The sequence below is a fragment of the Asterias amurensis genome, chromosome 9 (genome assembly GCF_032118995.1).
Source record: "Asterias amurensis chromosome 9, ASM3211899v1".
In the NCBI taxonomy this organism is placed as follows: domain Eukaryota; kingdom Metazoa; phylum Echinodermata; class Asteroidea; order Forcipulatida; family Asteriidae; genus Asterias; species Asterias amurensis.
Window position 1 is genome coordinate 1,130,441 of NC_092656.1, and position 21,394 is coordinate 1,151,834.

The 21,394-nt window shown below is 39.0% G+C and overlaps 2 protein-coding genes across 6 annotated transcripts; both read right to left on the minus strand.

The window, feature by feature from the left end:
- Positions 1 to 18: 18 nt before the first annotated feature.
- LOC139941471 (stabilizer of axonemal microtubules 1-like) lies at positions 19 to 13,332 on the minus strand. Its single transcript, XM_071937992.1, has 4 exons — positions 12,911 to 13,332; positions 7,229 to 7,402; positions 6,516 to 6,718; positions 19 to 5,657 (listed from the first exon to the last, which is right to left on the minus strand). The coding sequence occupies exons 1-4, from the start codon at positions 12,946 to 12,948 to the stop codon at positions 4,657 to 4,659; spliced, it is 1,416 nt and encodes a 471-aa protein (XP_071794093.1). The 5' UTR covers positions 12,949 to 13,332; the 3' UTR covers positions 19 to 4,656.
- A 259-nt stretch (positions 13,333 to 13,591) lies between these two features.
- On the minus strand, positions 13,592 to 20,128 carry LOC139941729 (monomeric sarcosine oxidase-like). Of its 5 annotated transcripts, none has more exons than XM_071938345.1 (7): positions 19,927 to 20,128; positions 19,487 to 19,539; positions 18,280 to 18,422; positions 17,760 to 17,895; positions 16,827 to 17,420; positions 16,338 to 16,481; positions 13,592 to 15,521 (listed from the first exon to the last, which is right to left on the minus strand). In XM_071938345.1, exons 3-7 carry the CDS (start codon positions 18,412 to 18,414, stop codon positions 15,289 to 15,291), a joined length of 1,242 nt encoding a protein of 413 aa, XP_071794446.1. In that variant the 5' UTR covers positions 18,415 to 18,422; positions 19,487 to 19,539; positions 19,927 to 20,128; the 3' UTR covers positions 13,592 to 15,288. The 5 variants fall into 5 exon arrangements, with proteins under 5 accessions (XP_071794446.1, XP_071794445.1, XP_071794443.1 ...); XM_071938344.1 differs by having other exon boundaries at positions 19,482 to 19,539; XM_071938342.1 differs by having other exon boundaries at positions 18,280 to 18,425; positions 19,482 to 19,539.
- Positions 20,129 to 21,394: the final 1,266 nt, after the last annotated feature.

A 21,394-nucleotide genomic window follows, 5' to 3' on the forward strand; every position in this document is an offset into this window, starting at 1 on the left:
CCATGAAACAAGACAATATTTTTCCTTGATTATGTCAGCTTACTACATTTTTATTTATGTTCTTATTTCAGACCTTGATCTACTAATTACAAATATACATAAAGAATCAGAAAATATACAAGACTATCAGAAAATATATATATCTTTTAAAAGTAACGACTATTCCCAAATACATTCACTGTTGAAAAGGGTCTTCTAAAAATCAGAAACAAATCTTATGTCAAGAAAGTTAGTCTTGTGTCACTCCAAACAATCTTAATAGAAACATCTTTAGGGAGTGACACAAGAGCTTGTTTCTTGCAATATTTGTTTCTTTTAATATTTCAAGAATACAATTTCAGCAATGTTGTTGAACTGATGATTTTTTTTTTTTTTAATACAGAGGAATTGGTATTTAAAATTTACAACAGAATTGTTAAGTATATTGTTTTTAACATAGTAATATTCACTTGATGCATAGACCACTTCAAAATTATGCACAGCTAATTTTCAAAATTCTAAATGGTAATAAATATCTAATTTAAAAGACCAGCAAAATTATAAGTCAGATGTTTATGATGATATTAGTGAAGGATCCCATGCTAATTGGATCATTGAGTGCAGCGATGCTCGAGTATTTACACAAAACACAATAAAAACTCTGTTAATGATTTAAAAGCTATCAGACAGATGACAACATTGAACCGTTTTTGATGTTTACACTAAAAATCAAAAACTGTTCAATGTTGTCATCTGACTGATAGCATTTAAATCATTAATAGAGTTTAATTGTGTTTTGTGTAAATACGCTCAAATTATGTTTTTAGAAACCTGCAACACTATTCCTATAATGGTGCCAGGTATGATATCTGATGTAGCACACTCAAGGTTCATGCACGGATGGGAAGCCAAAGTGCCAGCTCTGAATGTTTTTAAACTATGATCCCAAACCACATATACATCTCTTTTTTTGGGGTCAAAAAGTTTCAATAGTTTCCAGTGTAATTAGGGTTGCAGTTATCTTCAAATGGTGAAAGGTTAAAATACCCGCCTACAGACTTGTGTTAAACCTATACGACTGTAAACTTTGAACGTTTTAGGTAACAGCGATAATGTCTGGATATGAAGTGCCTTATACTTTACATACTGATTGAATAAAATAAATCTAACATGTACCAGTATTGACAGTTTAGAGAAATTCTTTTAGGTGTACAGTTTTTGGTTTACAACTGGTGACAAGTAAATGAAAATGTAGTCCAATATTATGACAGATTCCCTGCTAAGGGTAGGAAGCTTTCCATAGCAACACCCTTAGCAACACCTGCAGCTACCGAATTAGACGCATTCGTTTTAGAGCCAACCGTTTTGTGTTATTGAACCCATTTTTACTTTAAGTTCGATGCCCATTGAATAATAATAATTATGTATTTGTTGTCAACCTGTAATAAATTTTACTACAAAAAATTATACAGAGGTTATTTTAAGCTATTTTTTTCCGAAATTCTAAATTTATATTTATATACATTACAAAAGATTGTAGAGCACTGAAGGCTTCAGATGGGGAACTGAAGCTCTGAATCTCTCGTTGAAAAACACACGGTGCCATTTTAGCAAGCAAATTTATCAATGATTTTGCACCTGGCTTGCTGAAATGACATCAGGTGCGCATTTCACATTTCAGCCCGAGTTCCCCATCTTGAGCATTTGACAGATCTATAATCTTTGCATTTTTCAGATATATACAGAATATAAACAGCTTTAATTATTCCTGCTGTGCATTCATGAGCAGCTGCTAGGGACCTTTGTGGCCATCTATTTCTAGTTGGTTCTCTGGTATTTACCCTTTGTAAATTGCAGAAACGACTGAACTCAAACGACTAAACTAATGGTTTTCCCCAGCCTCATTTAGATGTCATGCACTTTGAATGGGAGTCTTTTTTGGGACAACCCAAGATTGCAAGTACTCAAAGTATGCTTCCATATTTAACCAAAGAATACTACAAAGATGAAAGTATTGATAACTAAAACAATTGTTCACAACGAGCCTGTATCAAAATTATATCCAACATTTTTCATAATACCCTCACAAAGTTACTTGGCTGCAGTTTTATTGAATACACCTAGTAAAATAGAGAGAGAGTTTATAAAAAGGAATGAGCAGTTATGTTTAAAAAGCCTGAATGATCTAAGGCCAGCCACCCGGGCTAGCTAGTACTGATAAGCATACGCAAATAGAGAACCCTGTCAGTCATTACATTATAAGAAAAGGTGCATAAATTATCCACTCCATGAAATTTTATGTCATGTTATGTTAATATTGCTTTTGACTCTAAATGGTAATCTCTCACAGTCATTCCCGACATAAGGCACCAAGTCTTATTGTTAGATTCAATCAGATAATGTGATCCTTCCCATGTACATTGTACATAAAGTATGTGTGCATGTTGTACACGTGTACAAAATCTCCATGGGTATGTACAACAATAAACTTCAATGCCAAATGAAGAATATGCGATACGGAACATAGCTACACTCGTTTCCTAAGAATGTACCGTAGGTCCATTGCTACGCATATGGCAAGGAGGAAGGTGTCCTCCTTGCTACATAAAGAAATTGGAGCAAATAATCTACATGTAGATCATGCAGTATTAACACCCATATTTGTCCCACAAAGCTATCTGGTGTAATTAATATGTCAATAATTCTTTGTGTATATATGCTGCCATGTCCAATACACATGTCTTCACACAAAGCTAAAGGCAGGGACGTCGTGCGCATCACAATTGCAAATTTCAAGCAGTCACTGACAAAGACAGATTTTCTGTAGACATGAAGCACAAATTTAAGAAGAATACATTGAGGTCATTTGCTGAAAGACTAGTATATAGTCTGAAATGAGCATTGTCGGAAACCCAATTTTTATCGTGATTTAAATTTCATTGAAAAATATACAGCAAGGGCACATCTCCTTAATTTGCAAGGACAAAATATGTCTTTTTGTTAATTTTTATCTCCCCTGTGAGACGACAAATCTTCCATTCTTTCATTTTTGTTTGTCTAACCTTGATATGAAATTTGCTCTCAAGCAATTATTCTGTTCACCACACTAGAAAAAGATGCACTGAGTGCCGTGCAATCCAAGGATAGTAGCAAGCTTCCACCATCCAACAATAAGACCCACTGCTAAGATGTATGGACAATGGATAAGTAGGGAACAGTCAACAGTAAAGGGCATTGTCATAAAGTGGTTCATAATTCTGAAGTGCTGAATCTCATTTCTTCTTTATTCTGTGTTTTGCCTTGTTGCCTCTAGAACATGTTTCCATAAATGAGGTAACTTGTTATTTAACAAGGGTGCACTGTATATTTTGTGTAAGCGCCTGATGAATGAGATAAATAATCCAACATGTAAAAACTTCAAGCCTTGTCTCAGTTTTTTAGTAGAAGGAAAACAAATGCACACCTGTTTTTTTTCTTCTGAGTCTGAAACTGATCCCTTTGTATAGTCCCATTTGGATAGTGTCAAAGTCATCTTTTTTGTCAGCCATAAAAATCAGTGGAGTGTGGTAACAAAATAAAGGAATAAACAAACCGGCGCCTGATGGTATGTTTCAGTATTGAAAGGGCAAGGGCACAGCCTTTTCTCCTTTGTATGTATGTAACATTTCAAGGGGCACCAATGCAATTATGACCCAGAGGCCCACTTGCCTCCATTGCATCCGTAAAATTCTTAGCAGGAAATGTCAAGACATGTTCTGTTGACAGAATAATTAGGCTTGTGACTACTGTAGCTAGTACACCAGAAGCATCAATGCTGTCATAGCTACTGTTGCTAGGCAGCTGTGGCCCCAGACAACAAAATAAAGGATCACTGTGTCAGCAGGTAATGACTTCCTTGATACGCTGATGTAAACAAAATGGTAACCCAATAGTCTGCTCAATTAGTGTTTATTTCCACGCACACAAAGGAGGCACTGACCAACCGCTTTTGTAGTGTATGATGTACATTTGTAATTGTAGCAACAATGTAACGTGGCACTCTGTGAGGCTTTCTAGTTTAAATGGTTTCAAATTTGTTAACAAAAGAAACCTAAGTGATCTGAACACCTTATACAAAATAACATGGATCAACAAGCTTTACAAAAACAACTATTTTAAAAGCCCTTTCACAGAATATATACACGTGCAGGTACAACTAGCAGGATGTAGCTCAAATTTGGATTGTGTAAGGCACATTTGGTTCTTACAAAATAAGGCAATAGTTTTTGAAAAGGTCAACAACAAAAAAGGAATCTGATATTCAATACAAACCTAAATTTCGTTATTACATGTAGTTAAGTTAGTACAAATACTTTTTAATAAAAAATTTTTTAACCACATATTGCACGCAATTGCTATTTCTATGCTTTCAATTTGTCTTTTATGCTTAATTTGGGGACTAATAAAAGGGTCTCTCATTTTACATACAAAACTTCCTTTTTCAGATTTGTTTCACCCACAAAGGTGTATTCGGCACCCAGTTTCACCGATTACCATAGAATTCTGTGCTTCAGTTCAATGTTACACAATTGAAAGTGTGGATTTGATGGACCATTAGTGAATACTTCGGTAGGAAGCAGCAACAATTGGGTCCTGTTCATACTGTTACCTCAAACAAAGGTTGTTTTTACAGCAGACTCAAGCATATGTCGCCTGCTCTATACTTATCTGTTGCTGTGGTGTTTTTATAACTCGCTCTGTTTCCCCTGACCAGGCATTCTTGACCCATAACTCGTGTCCTCGTTGGTCTAGCTGAGTGAAGTTAAACCCACTGGCAGGTAGATTGACTGCAGGGCATGGCACAGCTTCCTTTGCGGTGAAGTCCAATTTATAGAATGTGCGATCATCGAATGGATCGCTGCTCTGGCGCGCTGTGCGATCAGGACCCATACTCTTGGCTGGCGCTGCATGCTTCGGTATGTACTGCGCCCTGTAATTGGTTGTGCCTGCGAATGGGATTTCAGGCTTCTCGTACGGTCGCTGGGATGGGTCGCCACGACGCTCAGGCATACTCTCCCATTTACGGAAATCTGAGGTGTAGTTGGTTCGATCGTCGAAGGGGGCGTCGCTTTTGCGGCCTTGTGAGACTGGACGGCGCGCTGAAGCGGGCCTGATCTGGTGGGGTTGGTACGCAAGCCTGTTGGTTGTGTACAGATCCATATCACCGGCCGGTTTCTGGTAGGAATCTGGTACGTGAGACTGCATCGGCTTACAATCCCACTTCTTGTAATCAGATTTGAAGGTAGTGTTGTCTTCAAAGGGTAGGTCCGACTTCATTGGGGTGGCGTCTGGCTTGAAGTTGTCCGGCCGTGCGGCATTCTTATTCATGAAGTCCCGCTGGAACGTCGTCAGACCGTCAAACTTCTGCTGACTCTTTTGATATGGTTGCTGTTCGCGAACATACCTTGCTTGTACGGCGTGGGGGATGTAGGAGACCTTGTGGCTTGTCCTATCTTCAAATGGTGCATCGGATCGCTGGGTATTTTCTGCGGGTCGCAGGCTCTGGCGGACATCAACCTTCTTGGGTTGAAAATCCCTGGCGAATGTTGACAGGCCATCAAAGGAGGCAGACGGAGGAACATAGGTGTGGTACCCCTTACCTTGGTCTTTGGCTGGTAGATCCCACTTACGAAAGTCATCTAAGACAAAAGATAACAATAAAAAGATGTCATCATGGCAACCCTTGTTCAATTAAAAAAATATAGATATTGACCCAATTCTCATGACGTCATCACAATAAGCTTGTTGTTGTGCCATTTTTGAGCAGTCAATGCCCCCATGTGTCCTTGTAGTGCAACTAGACTCTCGAGTGCACAAAACTATTTGTGACAATGGTTTTTAGATTTTGAAATGTTTCAATTATTACGTTCAAACAAGAGATTGTCAAAATGATTGCATTGAGATTTTAGACTATGAAGATGGTTAAATCTCAAGTCAATTTGAATTGACTTTCTGAAATTAAAAGTTCTGCCAGATTTATTTCACAGATTAATTGAACAAACTGAGATAGTGTATTCAAACTTCACAATATTTTTTAATTTACATCAATAAAGATTTAAAGGCAGTGGACACAGTTGGTAATTACTCAAAAAAATTATTAGCATAAAACCTTACTTGGTGACGAGTAATGGGGAGAGGTTGATAGTATAAAACATTGTGAGAAAGGGCTCCCTCTTAAGTGACATAGTTTTTGAGAAAGAAGTAATTTTCCACGAATTTGATTTTGATACCTCAGATTTAGAATTTGAGGTCTCGAAACCATTAATCTAAAAGCACACAACTTCATGTGACAAGGGTGGTTTTTTTTTCATTATTGTCTCGCAACTTCTACGACCAATTGAGCTCAAGTTTTCACAGGTTTGTTATTTTATGCATATGTTGAGATACACAAATTGAGAAGACTGGTCTTTGACAATTACCAATAGTGTCCAGTGTCTTTAAGGCTTTCTTTTCTACATTTTCGGTGTAAATAAATACAATCCTGATCCTGGACTTACCAGCATAGGTAGGATTCCCCCTGAATTCTCCCGACGGTACGTGCCTGGTGTGGTCACCACGGAAGCTCTTGACCGCTTCAGCTTTACGCCCAGGGTAGTCCTTAGTGTAAGAGGTCAGCAGATCAATCCCACCGCTAGGTTTGCGGTAAGGCTCTTGCTGATGGATGGGGGGACGCACCGATTCACGTGGAACAAAGTCAACTCTGCAAGTAAAGAAAGTAATTTATTACAATGAAGTTTGGAGTCCTTCTTGAGTTATCCCTTACACTAACGTCTTTTGTTTTAGGAATTATAAAATGACCTTGTCATATGGCCTGGGGTCCAAAAACAACAGGCTTCTGTGGGACCCCAAGACAAATCAATACCAAGCTTTGGAGTTGATTTGCCAAGTCCTTTGCGAGCCGTAATGACCTTCATATTGACCTGGGGGGTAAAAAAAGAAGAAGGCTTCCTCCAAATTCACCCCATTTACACTAAAAACACAATTTCACAAGACCCAAAAGGTTGACAAAAATGAATGTATGCTGTCTTAACAATTGCCTTATGACGGTGAAAAAAGAAGCTCATCGGACTGGGTTTTTAACTTTTCCAGAATTCTCCCACGGATCTCCAAAACTGGTTTTATGGACCATTGTTTTGTAGTTTTGCCTTTTAGCCTGAGGAAATAAAAGCCAGAAACGGCAAACGAATAGGAATAAGAATTTATTCTGTACCTATGGGTTGTAGCGTCGGCCATCGTTCCAGCCCCTTGGATCATCTGCTCTTTGGGTTTGAAGCTGTCTCTCATAAGGTTGCCCGGATACGGCTTGTACTTGTTGGTGTACTCCGATAGGACACATGGTCCCTTGCTGACTGGGTTGTGTGGCTTGTGGGGACATCGATGACGCCTAAAGAATAAAAACAAATGATTCAAATATTTGTGCCTTTCATTTTAATTCATTGATTCAAAAACAAGCTACAGTGATAGTATTAGGGAGAACTACAAATGTAAGCCTATTGAAAACCTATAACAAATACTAGTTGAAAGTGCCCTATCCCTAATGGGGTGAAAAATTGAGTCAATTCAATTTAACTGACAATAAAGTTTCACGCATGAGAGAAAAGTGCCTATAGAAATTGTGCCAATTTGTGTCTGAATTGATGCTTAGTATAAGAAAAAGCATGATTGACCTTTCAAATTCTCCTTATCACCAAAGGTTGCCATGTAGACTATAAAAACACAAGCCCCCAACAGTAAGCATCAAATGGTTGTCAAGGCAACTGTTTCATGGTTCATTCATATGCTGACACCAAAATTCAACCACTCTGGATACCACAAGGCCACTTTTGGTCTCCCGTGACAACAGTTGTTTTCCCTCTCCCCACAGGCACGTATACAAAACAAATCCTCATATATTCATTGAGCGGTATTGGTAAAACCCATGAAAATGGTAACTAGAAAACAAAAGGACGGAGAAGAAAAATCAATGAATCTACACGGTCGGATACAAGACAAGGTTCTAAAATAAAGCGTTACATTAAATTTAAGCATTAGGCCTACTAGACTTTATAACGATTATTACAAAAAAACTATACGTACTTATTTAGAGGTGACTCTCAGAGAAAACTTACAAGTACATCCAACAATTTGTCTTTCTTTTCATTTAAACAAAATTGAAAACTTTACTTGAAATGTAGCGGTTCTAGAGAGTGGAAATTGTAGCCTAGCCATAATTGTCATACAAAACTGTTCCCCTACCCCTGCAAAGATTAGATCAACATTGGTAGCACTGCCCTTCCTGTTAACCTTGATATAATTAGCTACATATATCTTGTGTAGTTTCTTTTTTTTATCTGCTCATGCCTCAATCTAAAAAAAGACAACTTGGTTGGACACTGGCTTGAATTATGAACTGTCTGTCCAATCTTGAAGAAAAGTTATGAGCAGTGAGTTTCTTGTTGAAGTTAAAGAACAACTCAGAGTCAATAGAAACATTGCCATCTGCTGTTTCAAAGTTCTACAAAGTTGCAAGCTTGAATCCAGGAAAAACCATAGCAACTTGGTAGCTTTTGAGATGGGGAGATGGACAGCATTGCTCTTAAATATCTAGGGTAATATTTAAATTGAAATTTGTGGCCGAGTTGGTAACAAAAAAACTGCAAAAAAACACACAAAACACTAAAAAATGGAACCCTTAATTTGTAAATATTGATTGTTCTGATGGGCCAAGATGTTGATAATAACAGCCATCCTCCCAGGGAAACTAAAAGTATTCAAGTGATAGTATCAATTTGTGAGAAACTGCTTCCTCTGAAGTGATGTAGTTTTCGAGAAAGAAGTAATTTTCCCTGAATTTGATTTTGAGACCTCAGATTTAGATTTTGAGGTCTCGATTTCAAGCATCTGAAAGCACACAACTTCGTATGACAAGGGTGTTTTTTTCTCTCATAGTTATCTCGCAAATCCAACGACCAATAGAGCTCAAATTTTCACACGTTTGTTATTTTATTAAATGTTGAGATACACCAAGTGAGAAGACTGGTCTTTGACAGTTACCAATAGTGTCCAGTGTCTTTAACTTGGTGTACACGACATATAGAACAAGGTGTGCATGTACTCCTAGAACTATTTCGGTTTCGTCCGGCTATCGTCTCCCGTAACCTCATAGGTTTATATCTCTCATGCGTTTAACGACCCATGGTTCAATGAATTTTGGAATCAGGAATCTCTCTTTTTTTTTTTTTAATCTCACCAACTCCTCTGCAACATGACCCGACCTCGTTTGCCGAGAGTGGGTCACGAGAGGGCGGGTACGATATAAACCTATGAGGTTACGGGAGACGATAGCCGGACGAAACCGAAATAGTTCTAGGAGTAGTGTGTATGTATCAACCATGATAGTTGATACAGCCTTTTTTAAAGGTTGAAATAAAATAAAAATTAAGTCAAAATATAAAAACAAATTAAAACTAAAAACAGCAAACTGCTTCAAATAAACTGTCCCTTATGGGGATATGTTGTGGTGACGATTAGACCCAACTGGGGCGCTGTACTCCTTTTTCAAGTTGTTGTCATTATCGGTTGTATAACTGATCCATAATGACAAAAAAGGGGCACAGCATGCACCCCAGCCCAGTTACTGGGTCTAAGTGACGAACATGATAGGTATAACAGTTAAATGTGATAAGCGTTTAATAGTTTTAATCTGAGATATAAATGATTGCAAAGTCCACACCAATAAAATGCTAATTGCTGCCCGAGAAATCCTTCACCCCAGGAAGAAAATAAAATTATCATTTGAAGACAACCCAAATTATCATAGCTTGTTTGATCGCAGTGAGTAATTGACAAAAACGTTTATAATTCAACAAATTAAAAAACCATCAAGTAACATGCAGATATATATGCAGAAAATATTGTAATTGTTTTTGCAATACTAAATACAAAGGCAATAAATCAAAGCTTTAACAATACAATCCAAAGATGGCTTATCAATGCAATAAATAATTCAATTTGGTGAATTCACGAAAAGAGCAGTCTCGCCGTCATCTGTAAATTTTTAATGACCCTCTTTATTATAGCTGAACAAAACAATACAATCACATAAAGTTTACACGTACATAAAGTTTATAATAATATAAACAAATACAATGTTTAACTTTAAGAACCCACCAGAATGCCCAGGCATTTTTCGGAAGAAAATACTTGGGAGACGTGCCTTTTCTAAAATATACATGCTTTATAATTTCGTACAGAAGTATAAAACCACAAAAATTATTTCTTAATTAGACCTGTGCTGGTCGGTACGTAGTCTTGGTCCCAAGACCATTGGTGTTGCGCGGTCACACACAACCAACGTTCCGATTATGCACGGCAAAAACTGTCCACGCTGGTAATGAACGAACGCTAGCGGGCGCTCTGTTTCTCTGATTTAGATCTCACCATGGTCTTGAATATTTGCAACGACGGGTCTTAACTTTTTTATTGTTTTTCGGCAAATCTCCCCCGACTTTCCGGTGGAGCCAATCAGAGGCTGCGTTGTGGTTGGCTCATGAATAATTCATCAGTGTTGTGCATGTAGTGTACAATGCATGCAGTAATTCCATTGCATGACTTTTGCTTTACTCTGTGTGTGGGCATAGAGTAAGGGTGTGGGTATATATGTTTTTATCGGAGTATAATAATGTCCAGATCAGTAGGATTTGAAACTTTGACACAGGGTGGAAATACGATAAAGAAAGGTTTGTGGTACCAGCACAAACATTTCTGTGTATAATGTCCAGATCCAGACACCTGCATTGCCATGATATGCAGCTTGAAATGCGATCGTGGCGTTATGCTCCCGACGTGCCAGGGCCCACACTGATGAAGCCTGTATTGGCTAAACTATTTGCTTATAGTTAGCACAAAATAGTATTGCTTAGCAGAAACTGGTTGCCAGCCAATTTTTAATTAAATTTGAAATTTTGTAGTGCCCAAGTAAATTTTTGGATAGTAAAGAAATTGTGTACAGTATTTTCTGCCAAACAGATATTAACTGGTGGGCCCTGTAGTGTTATTCACAGTGAAAGTTTTTTAATCTTGGGGGAAGGAAATCTTGAGGGATTCAAAAGCATCTTTGTGAGAACGTATTTTGAAACGTAACCGTAGCTGCATATCTTGGAACGTAAGCGTAGCTTGACTTGGGATTGAAAGCGTACTTTTTGATATTGTAGCGTAACCTATTAGTATCTTGGAGTGTATAAGCGTAGCTGAGTAGCTGCGTAGCTTGGAACGTAACAGTATCTTTTGGTGGAGCGTAAGCATATCTTGGAACATAATTCATAGCTGCGTATCTTGGAACGTAAGCGTAACTTGACATGGGATTGAAAGCGTACCTTTTGATATTATGGCGTAACTTGAAGGAACGTAAGCAGATCTGTAAGCGCAGCTGAGTAGCTGTGTAGCTTGGAACGTTGACATCTTTTGGAACGTAAGCATATCTTGGACTGAAGCGTAGCATCTTGGAACATAAATGCAGCTGCGTATCTTTGAACGTAGGCATAGCTTGACTCGGGCTTGGAAGCGTACTTTTTGATATTATAGTGTAACTTGAAGGAACGTAGACCTAAGCGTATCTTGGAACGTAAACGTAGCTGCGTATCTTGGAATGTAAGCGTAGCTTGACTCGGGCTTGAAAACATACCTTTTGATATTATAGTGTAACTTGAAGGAACGTAGACCTAAGCGTATCTTGGAACGTAAACGTAGCCGAGTAGCTGCGTAGCTTGGAACGTAACCAAATAACATTTTTTGGGAATGTAGTCGTAACAATATCTTTTGGAATAACTCATGAGAAATTTCGAGTTTTGATTGCTTGTCCAGCGGCGACTACTGCTATTCAACTCCCAGTTATTTGAGGCGAATAGTCGGGTCATTAAATTCCACTAGTTGCCCAGTTTAATCATTACCTCAAAAATAACTCTTCATTCACAGAATTAAAAAAATAATACTTTGTTTGACAAAATTATGCTTTGAGGGAATTTTGTTTTAGCATTATTTTTATTTAAACCTTTTATAAAAAATTCTCATAATTTTTTTAAGCTACTCCCACACAATAACACTGTCAATATAACAATATGCGATATTCCTAGGTTTTGACATCATCAAAATTACCTGAAAACTCATAACAAAAAGAAATTAGGGGCCATGAATTAAAATGGAGCATATTGGAACGTTGCGATCATAAGAAACAACGGATTCGACACCCGCAAGCTGGGAGTTCATAGCGCCTGGGATTTAACACCTTCAACCCCACGAGACACGGCATGGGCGGTACGTGATATTCCACAAGGCTTATTTCACGTTCCGATTGCTCCACGCCGTGGGGCCATACAGCGTCCGATACACGGACTCTCTGAATGCTAATTTTACGTTCGATTTTTGACCATTATTTACGATTTCAAATCGTCACGTATCCATAATCTGAATAGGTACCTATACTTAAAATTTCACTGTTTTCCTTTTAATAGGCCTATAATGACCACGGAATCACTCTTTGAGCAAAGATTATTAAAAAAAGACCGCCGATCATATTGACCTTTGACTCGATCTAGTTTGAATAGTCATCTTCAATTCGTCACGTGATATGAATATTGCATACATTAAAAGTAATTTACATAGTCTGGCCACGCCTTCAATTTGCAAATATCCAAGACCATGGTGAGCGCAGGACATGGTGAGATCCGTAAATCAGAGAAACAGCGCCCGCTAGCGTTCGTTCATTACAAGCGTGGACAGTTTTTGCCGTGCATAATCGGAACGTTGGTTGTGTGTGACCGCGCAACACCAATGGTCTTGGAACCAAGACTAGTCGGTACGAAGAAATTCTTATTATTTTTACGCATGTGTTTATGAAGATTTTTTTCAGACTTACCCACAAGTGCAGATCTGGCAAATACATTGTCTTGTCATCTTGATCCCACAGAAGGAACCAAAACACTCTTGAGCAAAATGTAGGTTTTTCCGTCAAAATTCCAAAACTTCAAAATGAAACCAAGTTGCAATCCTCAAGTGCTGGCTGCGGCATCGACATGTGTTTACCTCAGAAACAACGCGAAATATGCAGGCGATCGAAATCAACAGCAGCTCGTCACCACGCCAACGAAGTAAATAAATAATTAACTAGCAAGAGGCGGGGCTTAGTATAGCTAAGGGCCCCACTATCTGTGCTTTTGCATTGCACTGTCTGCCGTGCTGGGCGGAGTTAACATCCAGCACATAATTTGCATACCAAATTGATGGCTTGCTTACGGTTTATTCGATTTTATTATAGGGGTGCTGTACTTTGGAATAAACAATAACGCATAACAGTTTCAACAAAAGAATGATAACAGCGACACATGATTAAACAAAATATGTAACTATTATAAAAATTAATCCTTTTGAATCAAAATGTTGAATCCAACTTTTTATCAATTGATTTCACCTTACCTACGTAATGCAATTCCACCCCGCTTAAAATAGAGGTTCAACGGTCCATACAGCGGCGAACATCAGAGGAAACTAAGCGCGCCACCAAGTGATCGCACTTGGACAAACACGCACAAATAATTAATTCCTTATTCCATGAAAAAAGGAACAAAAGACCACATTTTATTCTCCGTCACACCTTTACATGTCAATGTTTTCATTTCGGATTTTAAAAAAGCAGAAAATTGTGTGAGCTTTAACAAAATAGTCCTATTGGCCTTGAGAGGCACCGATCGGAGGTACATCGGGGGGGGGGGGGGCTCTATCGCCCTATAAAACTGTACTTTCCGTTTGCATCTCTTCAACAAAATTAATAATTATTATTAATTATTAAAAATAAAATAAAAAGTTTTTTAACTGAAACATTGACAAGTACAGACTTGTTCCCTATATTATTTTAAATTTCATGGCAATAATCTTACAATCTGACAAAGAACAATGAAACATCGCATTGTGTCTCCATGAGCGAAGCCTGAGCAGCAGAGTGCAAGTGGGGTGATTCAATGCCATCGCATTCTTTGTGCACCAATGTTGTATCATAGCAACTTTCATAATGCCATGGTCAACATCACAAATAATGTTCTGTTTCAATGAATTACAACAGCGCGGCCCGGCACTCAACAACAATTCCTTGCTACACAAAATGAATAAACCAACAACACAGCCTGGGATTGTATTCGAATGGTGTTTGATCGGGAGATATTTTATTAAATTGGTTCAAAATGAGAAATATTTATACATGTTTGTTAAAAGTTGGGCCAAAGTTTGTACCTTATAGTCTCGTGTCAATTTAACATAAGAGACATTTTAAAACAAAGCGTATGACCCTTTTTACAAGATTTTGGTAATGAGAAGCTTCCTTTTTACCTGGACACTATTGGTAATTACTCAAAACAATAATTATCAGCAAAAACCTCACTTGGTATAATGAGTAATGGGGAGAGGTTGATAAAACATTGTGAGAAACGGGTCCCTCTGAAGTGACGTAGTTTTTAGAAAGAAGTAATTTTCCATGAATTTGATTTCGAGACCTCAGGTTCAGAATTTGAGGTCTCAAAATCAAGCATCTGAAAGCACACAATTTCGTGTGTGTTTTTTCTTTCATATTGATCTCGCAACTCCGACGACCAATCGAGCTCAAATTTTCACAGGTTTGTTATTTTATGCCTATTGAGATACACCAAGTTAGACTGGTCTTTGACATTTACCAATAGTGTCCAGTGTCTTTAAACAAATCTAAATACTTTTTGACCGAAATTTCAATGTCGGTTTTACATAATTAATAAAGTGCGGGCACCTCTATTGATGCCAGTGGTAGAAATCAACATTTTTTATTTGTTTTCTCAAGAAAACACTATGATTTCTGCACAAAATTATATAATTCATTAACTGTAATGGTCACATCAAATGTCTTCAGTAGGTCTACCTTTTCATTCAGACTATTACACAAAGAATGTGTGGGCCGCTAAATAGTAGCAAAGGCATAAAATTTGATTTTTTTAAAAAATAAGGTTTACCAAAAATGTTATTTCGACTTTATGCGACCAATGAGTTGAGAAAGTACTTCACTTCGTCACTGATGGAACTTATGTTTCGAACGACGATTGTTTTGGACCGATCTATGAGTGACTTAGAATGCACACTAAATATTAATGTCCCACTGCTAAAATCCCCGAACCATCATTATAAGTAGTATTCCTTTCTGTAACTATGGCTACCGTTATCATTTTCCGTAAAGTCATACAAAGGGGTCCAAAAGTCATAAAAATGACTCGCCACAAATTAAGACTCCTTCCACATCGCTTTAAAAACATCCTGCGGCATATCGTGGTCCCACGAACCGCTGAGTATCATTCCTGCCCCCATACGGCCTATTTCATCTGAAGACTTGGCACCCCATCCGTTTCCGCCAACTAGGACACCAAGGCGAGGTGTAACCATGTCGCAGTACAGCTTCCTCGTTGGTGTAGTAACTGTCACACAGGTCTCAGAATGCGTTGATAGTGGTACCAGCTCTGAAATTAGAATATTATTATAACATTTTTTAAGGGGCATGTCACACTGGACAACTAGAACCACTTCCAGGTAATCTACAAGAAGGGAGAACAACCAATCACAAGTTATCATTTATACTTGGGACACAATCACAAGTTATCATTACTTGGGACAGTATGCACGTTCCATATTGCTAACACAAGAAGTGTTCTTTTTTGTATGTAGCGTGATGTTGCCTCCAAGTTAACTGAAACTTGCCCGGCCGTATGGCCAGGCCTTCAGGGCAGTGTACACTATTGGTAAATACTCAAAATAATTATTGGCATAAAACATTACTTGGTAATGAGTAATGGGGAGAGGTTGATAATATAAAACATTGTGAGAAACGGCTCCTTCTGAAGTGGCATAGTTTTCGAGAAAGAAGTAATTTTCCACGAATTTGATTTCGAGACCTCAGACTTAGAATTTGAGGTCTAGAAATCAAGCATCTGAAAGCACACAACTTCGTGTGACAAGGGTGTTTTTTCTTTCAAAATTATCTCGCAACTTCGACGACCAATTGAGCTCAAATTTTCACAGGTTTGTTATTTTATGCACTATGTTGAGATACACCAAGTGAGAAGACTAGACTTTGACAATTACCAATAGTGTCCAGGGTCTTTAAAGATACTACTTCATCATTCTGCAAGGTTGTGGCATCAAAACAACATTCTATTACACAACATTGTTAATGGTAATTCATTGTGTTGGATGGACTATAGGCCTAATTATACATTCAGAGAAAATTATCACTGGCATTCAATTGAATGCAATTCGACCAGTGTGCACCAATCTACCTGGAAATAGCTGACGGATGTTCCTACTCAGTCTGATTTCTGTTTCCGACGTGCCCTGGCTGCGGAACCAGGCTACCATTTCTTCATTTGAAGACAGCTCTTCTTCGCCAACCGTATGGTGGCCAATTTTCAAGTAGTATTTACCTACTCGAAAAATAAATGTAAAAAAGGGCGACGACAGCTTTATTTTTTTTAAATATCAGCAAGTCAAAAATAATAACGAAATAATGTTTCTGTCCACAGCATAGTGAAAATTGTAAACAATGCGTACTGTACGGGGAACTATTGTAGAAGTAAAGGGGCCTTGAGTGTTATGTTCATTGTATCTATTCTGTAAAAAAAAAAAAAATTATGGAGATTTCGACTTTTTATCATGTGCACAATTAGAAAGAAAAGTGTACTGCAAATAATTTTAAAATAATTAGTTTGTCAAATGGCAATAATTCGAAATTGAATAGAACGAGAGAGAAAGCATTTGTATTTGTTTACCGTTTGTGTACTGTATTGGTGGTAGAATGTACCCATCGCGTCCATAGTCTCGATCCTCATGAAGAATAACGACAGGCATCCCACTCAATCTTTTTCTGTCCTTCTCGCTCACTTCTATAAAAACCACCTGCTGCTTTGTCAATTTCAAATCGAGCACTTGACCACGTGGTAATAAGCCCCCAACGGCCGTGTATGCACCAGTACAGAGCAGGACACGCCTAGCTTTGATAACCCTATTGCTGTCTGTAACAAGCTCAATGATGTCCTCATCTTCGTGGTCTATCACGTGATTGACTACGTCATTTACTACCTCACATCCTCGACTACGGGCAATTTGCAACTGAGCAGCGAGAAGTTGTCGCGGGTTCATGTGGCCAGCTTCTGTCTCCTGAAGCAACGTCACAACGCCTTCCTCGCCATGTTTTGAAGTTAACATGTCCAGGCTCATAAACTCAATACGATGTAAAGCTTCTGCATGGCTGATGTCTTTAATATGCACATCGTTCTTCTTCGCAAATTCGCTAGTTCGATTGTGATAGTTGCTTCCTTTCACTGTCACAAACATGCAACCAACTTCCTCATGGAAACTTAGACCTGAGTTGAATAAAAAACAGGAAACCGGTGAGCCTCCTCACTTAAAAGATATTTAAAATCGAACCGAAATATAGGCCCACACTCTAGTCTATTCTTTTGTAAGCAATGCCTTATGTGAACTACTTGAGGCACTAAACCTAAATTCACGGCCCACTTAGCATTATAAGGCTTTATTTTACGAACCGGGCTCATAACATGCGTAATCAATCATGTGATGGCTCAATGTCAATTTAATACTGAAATGCAATTTTTATCTGCAATTCAGTTCAATACAACTCTGTAGTATTTTGCTAAATCGAGCCTAAGCGTAGCCTAGGCCAGAAGGCCTAGCTTCCGTACCTGTAGTTAGCTCGATGTCTCTGTATTTTTCAACTGATCGACGGGCAAGTTCCCCCCACTCAAAGATTGGATCTGCTGTTCTATAAATGCGTCCCTCGTCGTGGTGGGCACCGAAGACGCGGCTACTTAGTCGATCCTGACGAATCAAGACATGCACAACAAATCAGTTTGGTAAACACCTATTTTTTTTATTTTTTTTATTTTTTTTTTTTTGGGGGGGGGGGGGGGGGTAGCATGGTGTTACACTCTACTTCCGGGAATTAACCCAAGTCGATGGATTGGAGGCTAATGTTTGTAAACAAAAGAAGGAGCAAATGCCACCCTTTTCCGGGGCAGAGCGAGAGTAATCAGAATTCCGTAATGAACCAGTAAGTTATTAATTGGATCCCAAAACGGGGGACAGGATAGGCGCGTGTTTAGTATACGCGTCTTGATGCAAGGGGTCAATAATAACATAAAATTATTGTTAATAAATGTTGATTGGAGAGGATAGAAAACAAGAGATCACTCGCAGGCCAACCTGTTGTGTCTTTGGTTCACTGGGGCCTACCAGACATACGGAGATACCATCCCGCTCTGAGCAATACTTGGCAGCCGCACTGCCCCACAGCCCGGCACCGACAACGCACACATCAAACACGCTGGTTGTAGACATGATGTTATCTGCTATGAAAATGAAAATACTACTGGCATGAAAAGAAGGAAAGTATTGGAATAAAAAATTAAAAAAAACAGGGAAATAGATGAGCTGCTAGTGTTCATGATGTGTTATGCAGGGTTTCCCTTAGTTAAAGGCCATGGAGGAATAAATTAGTTATTAGGCCAAGCCAGGCCTCACAGTCGCTAGCTAAACCGGGGAGGTAGTTTGACATTATTTTTCACTACTACTTTTATCTTCTACGGCTTCGTCAACACGAATGCTAATAATGTCCCATTGGTCCAATGGTCCAACCTGTAGGCCTATACATAACACATGCCATGTGGGTGGGCTTGATAAGCTGGGCTGCCCATAGGTAACGGTCCCATCTTCAGCAACCCGCAGTTGACCAGACCATACTTCAAAGCTTGGCTCAAGACTTGCATCTTCCTAAAGACATGCTTTAAAGCCATTATACACTTTCGGTAAACAGTATTGTCCAAGTCCCACACTTCGTGTATCACAACTTATGTATAAAATAACAATCCTGTGGAAATTTAGGCTCAATCGGACATCGGAGTCGGGAGAAAATAACGGGAAAACCCACTCCTGTTTTCGCGCGTTTCACCGTGTCATGACATGTGTTTATAACAAATCCGTAATTCTCGTTAACGAGAATTTATATTGTTTTACCGTTTTCTCAAAAAGTAAAGCATTTCATGGACTAATATTTCAAGAGAAGTCTTTCACCATTACCTTCTGTAAACCCTGTAAATTATTTGTAAATCTGTGAACTTTTTTTTTTTTTCTGTACCGAAAGGGTCCAATGGCTTTAAATTGAGAAGCGATCGCGCCTTTGAATGTTTTTGAAATAATGGCACCATCATAACATCGTCTCACCATCTCACGGATGCACGGTGCAAACGCTTCAATTCACGGGGTCCCAACTGTACTGTGTGGGCCCGGTGGTGTCACACACACATACACATAAGCCTTATTAATTGTTGATGGCGAACGTGATAGGTTTGGATGCACACAAATTTACCCAAACCTTGTGTCCGCAATATCTCAAAAAGGCTTTTTACCTTACCGGTCTAGACCGGGATGCAACGAGCTTGCTGATTGAGAATGGAATGCGAGTTGTTAAAGGAACACGTTGCCTTGGATCGGTCGAGTTGGTCTTTGAAAAGCGTTTTGTGACCGTTTATTATAAAATGCATATGGTTAGAAAGATGATGTAAAAGTAGAATACAATGATCTACACAAATATGCCTCGAAATTGCGTGGTTTTCTTTTTACCTCGTCCAATAACACGGTCGGCCATTTATGGGAGTCAAAATTTTGACCCCCATAAATGGCCGACCGTGATAGTTCGCGACGTAAAAAGAAAACCGTGCAATTTTGAGAGATACTTGTGTGGATCATTATATTCTACTTTTAAAACATCTTTCTAACCATATACATTTCATAACAAACGGTTTCAAACGCTTTTTATAGACCAACTCGTCCGATCCAAGGCAACGTGTTCCTTTAACTCGACTAGAGGTCTATACTGCTGACATTGCAAAACTTCACACAGCCGCTATCGTCGTATAATGTTCAGTTGGTGTATGCTAATTCGTGGAGGCCCCAACAAGGATCAATTAGGGGGCGTCTACTGAATTCATTGCAACGCAAGTGCTAAAAATGAGCTGACGGTATAGATGCGCATTCGGGGGGAAATAGGCTCACACAAAAATAACACTACGAGATAGAAGAGTAATGTGCATTATACGGTGGCCCTGAAGGGACATCGCATATCGCAAACGTGTGCGCATACGTATGCAATGTGGTGAAACAATTCGCAAATATGTGCGCACACGAATGCAATGTCGTGAAACAATTCGCGAATATGTGCGCACACGTATGCAATGTCGTGAAACAATTCGCGAATATGTGCGCACACGTATGCAATGTCGTGAAACAATTCGCGAATATGTGTGCACATGTATGCAATGTCGTGAAACAATTCGCGAATATGTGCGCACACGTCTGCGAATATTATTTGCGATGTCGTGAATTTTATTGCATACCATGTTGCATACCTTTGAATAAAATGTCTAGTGATCTGGGGGGTTTCTTTCCAACAGTGAGATAAGCGGTAGTCATTGAAGCAGTAGTCTTTGTTGTGAGGCAAGCGAGGTGGGTGGTCTTCCTTGGCCTGGTGCCAAGTTCCTGGGTATACACATGCTTTACAGAGGGAGCCTGCTGTAGCACCACAGTACTCCCTAGATCGGTAACAAATTATCCACAACTATGACATCATCCTAATTGTATGCAACATGGTATGCAATAAAATTCACGACATTGCAAACAAATCGCATTCGTGTGCGCACATATTCACGATTTGGTTCACGAGATTGCATACGTGTGCGCACATATTCGCGATTTGTTTCACGACATTGCATACGTGTGCGCACATATTCGCGAATTGTTTCACGACATTGCATACGTGTGCGCACATATTCGCGAATTGTTTCACGACATTGCAAACGTGTGCGCACATATTTGCGAACTGTTTCACGATATTGTATACGTGTGCGCACATATTCGCGAATTGTTTCACGACATTACATACGTGTGCGCACATATTCGCGAATTGTTTCACGACATTGCATTCGTGTGCGCACATATTTGCGAATTGTTTCACGACATTGCATACGTATGCGCACACGTTTGCGATATGCGATGTCCCTTCAGGGCCACCATAGCATTATCATGTTTGCTCAAGGCCGATCGGTGTCAGAGTTCGGTCAAGCATCCATCCGTAATCACCATACGGTAAAAAATGGGATGAAGGAAGTTGATTTATTCAATAGAGGGCGCTATCAACAAACGTAAGGATCTCGAAGATGTGTGGTGATTTCAACAAAGAGCTAAGATTGATTTTACCTGTGTTTCATTCTTATTGCTAAATGCTAAGCAAAGTGTGGTGACGGAGCGATCTTTGCCACACACA

Coding starts and splice junctions, on each gene's coding strand:
- LOC139941471 (XM_071937992.1), bottom strand. CDS start 12,948: ATGACAAGACAATGTATTTGCCAGATCTGCACTTGTGG. Junction 7,403..12,910: donor TGCCAGATCTGCACTTGTGG/GTAAGTCTGAAA, acceptor TTTATTCTTTAG/GCGTCATCGATGTCCCCACA. Junction 5,658..6,515: donor GGGGAATCCTACCTATGCTG/GTAAGTCCAGGA, acceptor CTTTTGTCTTAG/ATGACTTTCGTAAGTGGGAT.
- LOC139941729 (XM_071938345.1), bottom strand. CDS start 18,414: ATGTCTACAACCAGCGTGTTTGATGTGTGCGTTGTCGGTGCCGGGCTG. Junction 17,421..17,759: donor AGACATCGAGCTAACTACAG/GTACGGAAGCTA, acceptor TATTCAACTCAG/GTCTAAGTTTCCATGAGGAA. Junction 15,522..16,337: donor CATCCGTCAGCTATTTCCAG/GTAGATTGGTGC, acceptor TTCTAATTTCAG/AGCTGGTACCACTATCAACG.